Consider the following 13,988-nt stretch of genomic DNA (forward strand, 5'->3'; position numbering starts at 1 on the left):
TTTACCTATACAGGCACCTATGTTTTCCTTATATTCCTAGTTCTCAGTTTTTGCTCCTCCCCCATTTAGGATTGTACAACAGGCCAAAACTAGTATGGTTTTTAAGGGTTTTATCCATCTGACCTTTTGTTTATTACTTGTTAGCACCTACTTACCATATATAACTTAATTCACGAATCTTACTGATAAGGAGTAGTTATAATTCACGAGTATACCTAACCTTCCAAATAGACATAAAAATATCTAACCCCAAAATGGAAAATCCAGCGGTTTATCGATGAAAGAACTATAAAACACCAGCCCTCAAATACCCCATGAGATTATTTGTGGCCTCATTAAGAAGTAGCAATCGCACAAAGAAAAATTTTTTTTTTCTTTAAACAGCAAGTTATATAGCTTTTAAGCAAGCATCATTTTTCTCTGCTATCTTTCTACAAATCCTTATCGCTATTTAAAAATATCTCTGTTAGGCAAACAAAAATGGCTTCCAGACACAGAAACAGTCCATGACAGGCTCACGGACTCTCAGCATTTCATGTGATAAATGAGAAGGTGACTGTGGTTACCATGGTAACCCAGAGTCATAAATCATTACTAGCAGCCCGACTTAAAAAAATAACAAGGGAAAAGAGTAAATACCATCATTCTTCTTACAGCCTTCCACAGCAATTTATGTTAAAACACCTGACCTTTTTTCATGGGTTTGCTGCTTTAAAGTGATATTTAATAGGAAGTACAACACTATGCTACCATCATTTGAAAGGAAAATGCTCAGAGTGCAGAAGCACTAACATCAAGCAACCACCATTATTATTGGCTCCTACCCATTAACCAATGGCAGCGCAGGCAATCAAACAATTGTTTGCTGCAGAAAGTGCTGCTCAATTGCGGCTTCATAATATGTTGGTTGATTAGGGCTTTGTAATATGCTGATCAATTGGGGAATTATCATATGCTAATCAATTGAGTCTATTATGCACATTGCCCAGAATTTATTTTTTTTAACCTACTGTGTGACATTAATTATGTTTCATGGCTCACACTGGGAAAAACGCTCAAATTGGCAGGTCAACTAATTAAACAATGCAAAGCATTTCTTTTTTATCCAGAGTAGATATTCTACTTTGGTTTAACAATCGTGTATGCTGAAGTAGCTATGGGGTTAATTTGCATGGCAAATTTTTGGTCCATTCTCCTTGTCTCTGGGGCACAGGGTTCAATACTTTCAGATTGTAAAGAGGAATCTGTAACCCAATAAAGGTTAAAGGTTAATTCCAATATAAGATGATATTCGAGCTTCCAATGCCAATAGCATTGTTACGGGACCTTAAAACGTTATCGGTCTGAAGCAGCGTGATAGCCAGAGCCCGAAGTGGGGCTGATATAGGGTGTAACTTGTGACCTAGTTGCCCATTGGGCCCATTCATTTTTTAGAATTCTACTTTCAGAGCTATAAAACACAGGTAAGATGGCATAATGTAAACGTCCCTCTCTGGTTGTATGATAAAGCTATGTAATTTTTTTTTAAAGCTTAATTATCCATGTTGAAGAGAGCAGAAACCCCTGGACACACTGCTTTATTTATAGTGTTTAGACGACAAACTTGGCAACACCAGGGTGTTCCTAGCGGAAGAGGATGTCATGCGGTAGGCTATGGGTCTACAACTTGATGCACACATCCAATCCTTGAACGCCCTAATCTACCAGGTTCAGCCGAGTATTCATACAGTTTAAAAACAAATAAATTTTATTACAAAAACTACAGAAAATTCTAGTGAACATTAAACCTGCTCTCAGTTTTAAGGAGAATTTGTAACAAACATACAATCAGAGTTGCAAAAAATGGATGTGAGTTTCACAGTAAACAAGAAGTTTCTTTTCAGCTTTTTCATAAGTGTGATTTGGCCCACTGTGCTGTAAGATGTTAACAATACAGTGTATAGGATTTTAAAACACTGCATGGTCTATTAAAAAGTGAATTAGAAACATGATATGGGCCTGTAAACTCCCTTATGTTTTCGTGCATTTCTCCGAAAATATTCAATATATAGGGGTGAAAGTGGCAAGTCTCAAACTTTTTAGCATTAGAAAAGTTATTATTCTAAACATATTTGCAAAATATGACCTATATGTGAAACCAATATGAAAAAAAGAAAATATATTTGATTTTTTAAAGCAAAACAGAAGAAAAAGATTTGGTCCACACGGACAAATTTATCCCTACATTTTTGTCTTAAATTTTCTAGAGAAGAGCAGGAAGAAAATACAATTTCATTCCATGAATGTTCATCTAGTTACTGTAATATATTTAGTGAAGCAGTACCAAAAGTTTGTTTTAAAACACAAACAAAAAAAAGAACCTTTATTTGCACAGGGGGGGGGGGGGGGGGGGGCAGGGGCAGGAGGGGTTGATTCATGTCTCTCATCTCAGATTCTGTTAGATGACTTCCAATTGTTAACTAAAGCTAGATGGCATGACAACCATCATTAGCTATTACCAGCGATCCATTCTCTGAAAGCTTGTGTCTCACCTACACAGGTAGAGATGGCCCTAATTGTGAGAGCTAACGTTCTGGAGGAATGAGGAAAGAGACAATGGGGGTGGTGGTGGGGAATAAGTGTGATTGCAGGTGGAGCATGAGGAGGGAGTTGTCTTAGGATGGGGAGGTGTATGCAAGAAGTGAGTTTTTGAAAGGCATGAAAGACTGTAGGCTGGGGGCTAGTATGGCCATGGAGTTCAAAAGATGGTGAGCAGTAGGGGCAAAGACCTGTTATGTGGTGATAGGAAGCAAAGGTTATCTGCAGAAAGGAGTTGGCATGTAGTGGAGTATTGTTTGACAAGGTCAGAGATGTAGGAGGGGTGGTTGTTAGAGATGACTTTATAGTTGAGGGTAAGCAGGGTATGAATTGTATTCTGGATTGAATGGGAAGCCAATGGAGGGATTTGCGCAGTGACAGGAAGGCCGTGAGAGGAAGATTAGATGTGACATTGCATTCAAGACAGACTGCAAGAGGGATAAATGCATGACAAACAGACCAGAGAGGAGGACATTGCTATAATCAAGGCGGGAGATGACAAGAGTGTGGGCGTTGGTCTTGGCGACATCCAGGGAGAGGAAAGCGCTAGCCTTGGCAATGCTGCGAAGGTGGAGACGAGAGGATGGTACAAGGAACTCAATGTGTGGAATGTAGTAGAGGGAATAGTCAATGAGGACTCCTAGGCAGTGTGCATCAGTAACAGGAGAGAGGGTCACGTTATCAACTTTGAGGGAAATGGGAGAGGCAGATGGACACGCGGGAGAGGAGAGAGGTCAGGGGAGGAAAAGTAAATGAGAGTGTCGCTGGTATAAATGTGAAACTAGAGGCTAAAGTAGTGAGTGAATTTATTGTCCAAGAGAGGAGATTTAAAAGGAGAAAAGTTTTGGGCAATGAGCCAAGAACAGAGCCTTGGGGGACCCGGAAAGATAGATTTTAAAGGGTCAAGTAAAGAGCGAAGTGTGTTAAATGGTTGTAGACTAGCCGTTTGAGAAGTTTGAATAAAAACAAGAATAGGGATGTGGGACGGTAGCTGGAGAGAGAGAAAGGGTCAAATGATGGTTTCCTTAAAATGGGAGTGATGAGCTTGGTTTGAAGGCAATAGGGAAGATGCGAGGAGAGAGAAACAGGTTGGAAAGGTGGGCTATGTGCTGGCAAACATCAGAGGAGGGAAGGTGGAGAGTACACGGATGGTGGTCAAGCCTTTATAATGCAAATGTGATCTAAAACCAGTGAAAGGATGGAGGTCATTTACTAGGAACAAGTATACTGTGACATGAGGCCCTTTTTGAATTTTCCATGAATATTTGGAGAAATACACAAAACAGCTGCTTCCACTTTGTGTAGTCCAATGGTACTCTTTAAATCATGTGGGTGCCTCATCGATGTCCTCATTGCCCAGTGAAATGAGATAAGATACATGTATACGAAACGCTCAGGGCACACAATGGCTGCCCCCACTTATGCAGGCAACGGGTGAACTTTAAAATATGCTCAGAGAAAGAAACATTTGCAAATACGTAAAAAAAAAAAAATCTCCTGGTATTTCCTGGTAAAATTCTTTTTACACAGAAAAGGCTTGCTCAAGTTAGAAACTATTTATTCAGAGACATTTTTGATTTACAAATGGCACATAAATCATTCTGTTTTCTTCACAATGAAGTCAAACGTATCTTGTGTTTCTTTTCTCAAAAGCAAATGTGATAGATTCTAATACATGATCATTTATAGCATTACACATTCAAGTACAGTGAACAGCATAATTGTAATTTACAGTCATATCACATTTTCTAAGCTGACATTAAAATTATATATTTTCTTTGTCTGATTTATTGCTTTGCAAATTAAATAATATAACAAAAAAGATTTTTCATGTTGTTCCAAAAATATATCAAAAACAAGCTCATCAGAAAAAAAAATACATAATACAGTTTCTACGGACAAGTTTTTAAAATATACGCAAAGTTTTGCCCTTTTTTTTTTATAGACAATAGTGTTCAGTGAAATCAACTCATTTACATTTAATAAGACTGAATAAATACCACCAGTTAGATGTCTTGTATTTAACTTTTCTATCCAACACAGGAATATCACATTACACTATCAACATTTAAGTTGCTTCTGCGAAGTTTAAATTCTGGTCTAACTAGAATCTTTTATGTGCAAAGTGGCGGACAAATTCAAAGGTTTAAAACTTTTTCAGAATTCAATGTGATCATCAAGAGGTACTAAATAGGGATCTGATTAGTGATATTTTAATAAAAAATACAAATATAATTTTAATAAAAAAATATAGGAAAACAATATTTTAAAAAATGTAGTAACCCACCAGGAGCGTTCCAGGAGTGGGCGGTGCTTTAATTTTAAATTTAATTGTGTGTGTGTGTGAGATAAAATCTATACTATGAAAATGTTTTGCATTATCCATTAATTACACACTAATCATTCAAAATATGCATATCACTTTGCATTTATTTATTTATATTAGTTTTAGCCAAAAGTAGAAGTGTCTGTAATCTGTACTGCTCTGAAAGCACAAATGAATTACTCATGTTTTTAGTTCACTAGGTTAATGTTAAAAACAAAACTCTTATTTTGTGATTTTTTTTTTCTCTCAAACACAGAATACACCAGATTTGCTGAGTTACAGTATTAGAATACTCATTAGCTGCGGTCGGAATTAAGAAAAAAAAAAAAAGGCCAATTAACATTTACGCATGCCAGACAGTGACACAAAAGAAATGGCACCCGTCTGTTGAAATTTAAATGACAATCAGTTTGGATACATTTGTTTTCAATGCTAGGTTATTCTCCCCCCCATTAATATTTACAATATGCAAGTTTATTTTCCGCAGTCTTACATCAGAAATCCAATGACCCTTTCGAAAACGTTCCTTCCGCCTTTTATTTTAAATTATTTATTTATTTATTTCTGTTAACACCTTAGATTAATGCAGTGAATATGAAGAAAAAAAAAATATATTTCCCTATACAGAGATTTATCAGGGTTCAAAAAAAAATAATAAAAAAAAATAGCTACTATTCACCTGGGTGTTGGCGTAATGTGTGGGTCCCCATTTTTTTTTTTTTTGTCAAGTCGTACACACACATACACACAAAAAGGGAACAAAGGTCAGCACCCAGCCGCTACTTGAATGTGAGATTTTCCTTTTTATTCCTCTTGATGTATAGCAGGCTGTGTTATTAGTCTTAATGATAGAAAATTGTAGTGTTGATACAAATTTTTTTTTTCAAAGTAGTAGGCGGGAGTTCCATTTGTTAGTAAGTTTTTTTTTCTGCGACTAAAAGCCACGGACAGTACATTTATGTAGCGGTAAAAGGACTACAAGCTCTTTCCATAGCAGAGCTAATTATTCCTACTGTGACCTTACTGATCTGCGCTGTTCCAAGAACATCTCATCCGCGCGCCTGTTCCTCTGTGTAGATGGTGTCAGGGAATATGAAAAAACCCTATAATGAAACCATTTTCATGAAGGAGAAAGGCTACAGGAGTCGCACTTGCTACAAAGAGGCTCAATTATATGAGTAATTGTGATAATTTTCTACATTCATATCCTTCAATGGGGGGAGAAGAAAAAAGAAGAGAAAAAAAAAAAAAATAGAGAAAAAAAAGCCACGAGAGAAAATTACTTTAACAAGAAACTGCAGAGTAAAAAAGGAGGAATAGACAAAATGAAAAAAAAAATAAAAAAATAATAATCATGGAAAAAAAAAGTTACGAAAAAAAATAGATCTGGAAGGAGGAATAGAAAGAGGAAACAACAGATATGCTGTAAGGCTCATGGGCAGCTGGGTTGCACAATTAAATTGAATTTTTTTTTTTCTGCAGTTGATGAATGTGACTACCGCAAATGTGCCTGTGTAGTTAGCTATCATTTGTTGTTCCGTGACAGGAAAAGGATAATTACCTCTCAGAAAGAATCAAAGGCTGACATGCCCTTTAGACACAGCTATGAATGCAGAGCTCCATACAATGCCTGAATAAGAATCTCGTACTCTCTGCCCCTTTCCACATAAGAATACATTTTGTTAAAATGCAAGAACACCACCAGCAAATTTGTTTGAACCCTAGGTGTTCGAAAATACGAGGTGCACCTATCGACTCATCTCTTTTGCAAAAATAAAACTGCATTCTGAATTCCATTCCATTATATTCATGGATAGTAAGATAGTGAGATATGCATTAAATTTCTCTTCCCAGTAGGGGTCTGATTCAACATTTCCTATAAAAGAAGAAAAAATACACTACCCTTTTTTCCCCCCCAGATGATAGTTAGCCTATAATTTAAAACTGTCAAAAACACAATTTTGTGCAAAGTCTACAATAAAAGCTTTGGAGATGTAACCCAAAGAGGTCTCGCTAAAGTTAGATACAGAATCAGTTACAACATTTCTATAGCAATAAATACATATAAATGATACATCAAGGAAATTTTTTTTGTGTCTCATTTTATATACTTTTCTTCCAAGTGTCGTTTGAATATCTATACGGCAAAGTGTCTGCTAATTGTGTAAGGCGACGAGTGACAACACCGTGGGATTTATTCTATATGGTCGGCAACAAAACAATTTTAAATGATATTCATTGATTATTTAAATATGCATAGGGAGATAATTAGCAAATGTATGATAAAAACACACTGTACTTTGTAATTATTTAAATCCTATAATTTTGCTATGGGTGTACGTATATATATATATATATATATATATATATATATATATATATATATATATATATATATATTATAATGTATATCTTAGCTTTGCAACAGATGCACATTCGGTGTAGGCCTGATACATTTTCTTGTCCACCTGAAATTGTTTGCAGGCAAGTCTAACATTTACGTCAGTTGTTTTATACACCTCGTTCTCTCTTTACACAGTTATCTTTACTGACCCAAAGGTAATTCACTTTTAAGAATCTTTCTTGCCCAAAGAACAGCAATACAGTCTGGTCTTTCACACACTGGTATCAGTCAAATGATGGTTTGAATCATAAAACATGTCATCAGCTTTATACCAGACTACCAATAACCTGTATCTCACTTGCCATCCTTCCCTCCGCTTGTCACTAACGTTTGGTAGGTCACCTGATTGTGTTTCCGATCACAGAGATGGGAGCTCCTGGTTTGCAAACTGCTATTGCTTCATCTCTGCATCTCCTGGCAGTCTCCACTAGCTTTTTTCCGACTTCATCCACGTTCCCCACAAGAAAGGTTTCGGACGTGTCCCCGTGGTAGCCGTCACTATACACCTAAGGGGAAGAGATATATGCAAATATTACAGTATCTTCATAATAAGTATGTCATGGCTACACATTACTCCAATGTGACCGTCTAATATATCATGATTAGTTCAAAAAGCAACTACATTTAGAGGCAATGTGGCTTTAGAAGTCAAGGTGGAGTGAAATCAGCACAAAATAAAAAATAAAACAAATTCTATTTTAATAGTCATGTTTCTTTGAAATAGCAGGTTTTTTTACTGAATGTAGAAAATGAATCAGCAAATAGCTCAGATGCTTAGTTTAACAAAAGAAATGTAGTCAGTCTATGAAAGGCATGACCAGACTTGTGGAAGGCCAGGATATTGGGCAGGAGCATAGGGCAACGAATTATAAAGGGGTTAAAGTGCTGCTTCAATTCTTGGCACTGGTTTGTAATCCTATTTTTCTTTTTCTTTTTAAAAGGACAAATCCACCTTTTGGGTGATTTTTTATTAAACCCCCCACCACCTTGGGAGGGTCTGATTTTGAATAGGTTGCAGCAAATGGGTATTTATGCCCCGTTTCCTACCGTCATAATTATACAATCATTTGCAATAGCGATCGACTAAGCTGAGACCATATTATTGGTGGCCGATATGGCGGGGGTTACTTCCTAAGATTTTCCACCCACAAGGAACAATCCTTTAAATGTTCTTTATTTAATAAGTACTTATTACTTTTAGCTTGCTGGGTGTCCTTAATTATGGTGTAGCAGGGCAAAGAAAATATAGATATATAAATGTATCATCATCATCTATTTATATAGCGCCACTAATTCCTCAGCGCTGTACAGAGAACTCACTCACATCAGTTGGAGCTTACAGTCTAAATTCCCTAATATATACACACACAGACAGATACACAGACTAGAGTCAATTTGTTAGCAGCTAATTAACCTACCAGTATGTTTTTTGGAGTGTGGGAGGAAACCGGAGCACCTGGAGGAAACCCACGCAAACACAGGGAGAACATACAAACTCCTTACAGATAAAGCCATAGTCGGGAATTGAACTCATGGCCCCAGTGCTGTAAGGCAGAAGGGCTAACCACTTAGCCAATGTATGCAGAAATACACATGGGCTATCCAGTACAATTTATCAGTAAGTTAATTACCTTACTATATTGACCTTCTATTAATATTTTCAGTCATACCATTGAGGATGGTTGAGGATAGATTGTACTGCCTTACTGGTGAGGATGCTCTTTAAAACCGACTACTACAACTATTGGCAACTTGTCACAGCAGAATGCGCACTGTTAAAGGGTTGGTCATTTTTGAACAACCCCCAAAATTAGGTACCAACCCCTATGAAGCCCTTTGCTGGGGTAACACCACCGTTACATATACCTACACCTACATCGACTTTGTCTGACAACAAAGAGAGATCATTCAGATGCGGCAGACTGAACCAGTCATAACTATTCAAGATTTCAGGAAGTTGTGTATGCAGTGTATTCTGCATGCGATTGGAGATTGGCAGTGGATCCTGTCCAATCACATGCCAAATACACTACATACTAACAGTGTTGAAAAATGTAACTGCCCTCTCCACCCATGATCCAGGTGCCTTACCTCTGATGTCTTGTTAAGGTCCATATAAGCCAGTTCGCCACGGGTCGCACCACATGATCGAGTGGCTTTAAGTCGTTGATAATTGCCATGTTGCTTGGTGTACATTGTTTTGTCTGCTACCCAATATGTACCCTCCTACCCAAATTATTTTTTTGCTGTGCCTTCCATCCCCTTATCTTAAAACCTTTAATAAAAATAATAATGAAAAAAAAATGTAACTACCCACCAAGCAACACTGACAATAATCAGCCATAACGTTATGGGCAATATGACCTATTCTGGAATATATTTAAACTTGTCTAATTTTGTCACCAACAAGAGTGAAATAAAGTCTCATCTACACAGATGCAGTTGCGTATTATTGTATTGGATAATCTTACGCATATTTTTTGATAGGTCTTAATTTCATAGATAAGAAGAGAACTCATTGAAATGATGAAAGAGGTTAAGGAGAGTCCCTAGGATGATCTCCGAATAAGCTATTCCTTCAGGAGAGCAGACCCCTGGGAAATGCCATTTATATGCTTTACCCATCAGGCAATCAAAGCGTGAGTACTGAGGAGGAATTCCACTTACAGACAAACTGTGTAAAGCATTGACTCAAATGGCTGAAGTGCAAATGGCATTTCTCACAAATCTCTTATCCTCAATAGGAGAACTACAACAGAGATATCCATATAGCATCAATGGGGATCCATGAAAGTGATTTGGAAGGACCATAGTTCCCCACCATCCCTATTGACAGTCCCAGGTGTTGCAGATATGTCGCTGTGACTAACTCTATACTAGCAAAGACCTGTATTATTTCATAATGGCAAGTATGTCACCCCCGAAATGTTTTTCAATTGTTTGCAGGTAAGTGAGAAGACGAACAGGAACTGAGTGGGATCCAAGATGAGACAGCATGCATTATTATTTTTTTAATCTCTTTCTTTTCACACTCTGTGCAATAAACAACAATACAGAACAATTCCGATGGATAAAACAGTATAGCATAAAATTGGTTCCTCAATACATCTCATAAAAAGGGTTAAACACAACAAAGTGGGTTTAGCAATAAAATTGTGAAGGATAAAAGGAAGGAGAGACAGCATGTATTTAAATGGAAACAAAACTAAAGGACCTCCCTTGATTGTAGCCCAGTAGTATGGTTTATGAATACAGATCTGGTTGTGAGCCTCAGACTATAGTCTAAAGAGAGCATGTGACATAGATACACAACACCTAGATGGAACAATAAGACTGAAACACATTAACACATCATCAACAGTTTAATACAGAGTTTGACCCCCCTCCTTGATTGATTTTAAGACGGATTATCTCCTGCAATTAACATAAAAAAGTGGAAATATTCAGGCAGTAGGAGATACATTATTTTCTGAGTAAACACAACAAGTCTCTGTAAAACAGTGAAGTACATCTTCTAGTATTCTGGATGTATGACATGCCTACCAGCAGGTGGGCAGAGCCAGGAACAGAGTGGCATCAGGGAGCTTCAGCAACAGAGACAGGTTCTCATTACCATCTTCAAGATAAGCAATCCTAGGAAACTCTCTTACTAAAGCTGGGTACACACTACAGGGTTTTTGTCCAATAATCGGCTCAACCAGCCGACATACGACCGCTCGTTCGAAAGTCGGGTCAGTGTGTGTAGTGACACGATGGTTGAAAGTCTGCCCAAATGGACGATTGTCGCCTCGTTTGGTTGGTCGTACCGTTCAATTTTTTCCGATCAATCACCTAACGATCATGAAGTGTGTATGCACTCCTGCTGACGATCTCCATAGAGTTTACAGAGTCGGGCTCTTTTCAGCCGATGTTAGCACTGAATGTCAGAGTGAATAAATGTAGAGAGTGCTGTAGAAGTAATAATTCATTTGTTTGTTCTGAGACAGAATATTTAGTTTCAGAGTCACAGAAGCTAACGAAATTCGTTAGGACATGTAGATAGCTATAACAAGGCGGTTTTAATCAGTGTGACAATGTGACAATAATGAATGAATGAATATTGTGCTGTCATTCTCTGAAGACTAGAGGACCAGACAAAGGACCAGATGAAGAGCACAGATCTGAAGGTAAATCATGTCAGTGTGTATGGATGAATCACCAGACTGATCGGACCTTAAGTCGTAGCCATTTGATAACACGTTGGTTTGAACAATTCTTCAGTGTGTACCCAGCTTAAGCAGGTCACCAGCTTTATTCACCTTTAATAAGTCACACAGAACTACAGCTTGGACCCAACTTATGAATACATAACAAGCAAAATATATTGTTTCCTCAAAACCAATCCTCTACATTTCATGATAAACTCAGAAAAAAGCCATTAGTCACACTCCAACCAGTGGGACCCAATCTCAACACTGCAGCACTCATTAATACATCAGGCTGTGTACAATAATGATTAACTGTGTGTGCAGAGCAATTTCCATGGTTGAGAAAAGGGAACAAGAAAAAAAAGGAAAATATAGCAACCAAGTTACACAATAATCACCAAACCAATATATTATATCCTTACAATAAGAACATGTTATTGTACATCTTAATTTATAGTTTATGTTACCTAGCATCAAATAATGACATTTCAATATATCGCTGCAGTTATAAATCAAAAATACAGCAAGAATTGCTCCTGGTTTAATGTGCAACATTCCTAAGGCTAAGAGATAACAACAAGTGAGAATCCCCTGGGCATCAATTTAGGACATCATTTGACATACAGAAATTATATCCATTTCTGGAATAGGGAGAAACCAGGAAACAACATTTATGGCAGCTGACAAGTGAATGTCGTTCTCTGGATAAAGAGCATCCTACAAAGTGTCCAATCAGCAAACACTTGATATATAATTTATAAACAATTGAGTATAGGGGGTAAATGTATGAACATGCGGGTTCTTCAACACCTGCGAGTTCAGCGTCTTCGGCGATTAAATTTAAAGCGGCGCTGCATTGTAAAGGGAAACTTCCCATTACAAGGCAGCGCCGCTTTAAATTTGATCGCCGAAGACGCTGAACTCGCGGGTGTTGAAGAACCCGCATGTTAATACATTTACCCCAGGTCTTAAATTGATACTTTATTAAACATTTCCAGACAATATATACATTGTTTAATAATATAATTATAATAAATATATAATTTAATAATAACAGCACTAATTTAAATATTTGATATAAATCAGCTCAGGTGCTTGGATCTGTTGGATCATTACAGCAGCATATAATAATCAATATTAAAATTTTGACAGAAGTCACCCATCTAAAACACAGTAGTCTGGGACTTGCAATGGACCAGTTGCCTGGTCTGCTGCGGCAGTCCACACTGCGGATAACACATGGGGGTAAATGTATCAAGCTGAGAGTTTTCTGGCGGGTTTGAGAAACCAATCAGATTCTAACTATCATTTATTTAGTACATTCTACAAAATGATAGCTAGAATCTGATTGGTTGCTATAGGCAATATCTCCACTTTTCAAACCCGCCAGAAAACTCTCAGCTTCATACATTTACCCCATGGTGTCACTTATCTTCGTATCACGTAAGATAGGTCACCCATGAATAGTCATATAATGCTCACTCTAGGGGGTAAATGTATTAATCTGCGGGTTCTTCAACACCCGCGTGTTCAGCCTCTTCCGCGATTAAATTTCAAGCGGCGCTGCATTGTAAAGGGAAGTTAACCCTTTACAATGCAGCGCCGCTTGAAATTTAATCGCGGAAGAGGCTGAACACGCGGGTGTTGAAGAACCTGCAGATTGATACATTTACCCCTAGATCTGTTCCTTCATATAAGGTTTTTGTAGAACTCCTGATACACCTGACAGTGTTTCACTATCTCCTCTAGAACATAAGGAACTTCCTAACTCAAGATTAGTGAATACTCTCACCACCTCCGTCAAGATAGTCATTAAAAAAATGTACTGTGGTAGTGTGGTTATCACTCTTTATCACTCTCTAAATCAGTCATTTATAAACGTCTAATCTGCTCTCACACTGTTGGGAGACTTACATATATGTTAGATTTAGAAAGAGACCCAATAGTCCGGATACCTGATCTTCAGAACATAACTGAAGGTGCAGGGTAGAAGAAGAATAGACCCTGAATAGAGGGTGCAGTATGTATTGCATGTATATTGGCAGGATTTGTAGGAACAAATACTTTTGCATAGTTTCTGGTTCTGCACCAGCAAAGAGAGGAACGTGTTAAGTACCCTGTCTTAAGCTGCAAATGGAATTCTGGATGGAGCATAGACGTCCACAACTTCTATGTTGGACCTGAGTGAAACTGATCTTTTTCCATACTTTCCTCCTATACAACCTGTGTGGCACCTTGGTATTTAAAGATTATCCCAACACGGCTCCTCCCAGGACCCTGGTAGGCTCTACACACCTATGTTTTTTTATGAGTAATCTTTTGTATGCCAACCAGGTATTTATGAAGACTCTTAAAACCAAGTCTTGAAACCTCCAACTCCAGACTGGATGCTTGAGGAATCTGTTCATGTGACTCTCGAAGGGGCATTTAGCCGCCTTCATTGCAAAACTCATGTTAGTCCAGATTGTTAGTTATCCTGTTCACCTACAGGTTC

At 37.7% G+C, this 13,988-nt stretch overlaps 1 protein-coding gene across 4 annotated transcripts in view; it reads right to left on the reverse strand.

Annotated features, from left to right (window-relative positions):
- The window catches only part of METAP1D (methionyl aminopeptidase type 1D, mitochondrial), a 129,061-nt gene that overhangs the window by 32,077 nt on the left and 82,996 nt on the right, over positions 1–13,988 (reverse strand). For all 4 annotated transcript variants that reach the window (XR_012678302.1, XM_075180636.1, XM_075180638.1 and 1 more), the window contains exon 6: positions 7,650–7,813. Coding sequence is in view for 3 of the 4 variants with exons in the window: in XM_075180636.1 (XP_075036737.1) it covers positions 7,650–7,813 (164 nt within the window). In the remaining variant the exon portion in view is untranslated. The remainder of the gene's footprint in view (positions 1–7,649; positions 7,814–13,988) is intronic.

This window comes from Mixophyes fleayi, chromosome 7, assembly GCF_038048845.1.
Source record: "Mixophyes fleayi isolate aMixFle1 chromosome 7, aMixFle1.hap1, whole genome shotgun sequence".
NCBI classification, from domain to species: Eukaryota; Metazoa; Chordata; class Amphibia; order Anura; family Limnodynastidae; genus Mixophyes; species Mixophyes fleayi.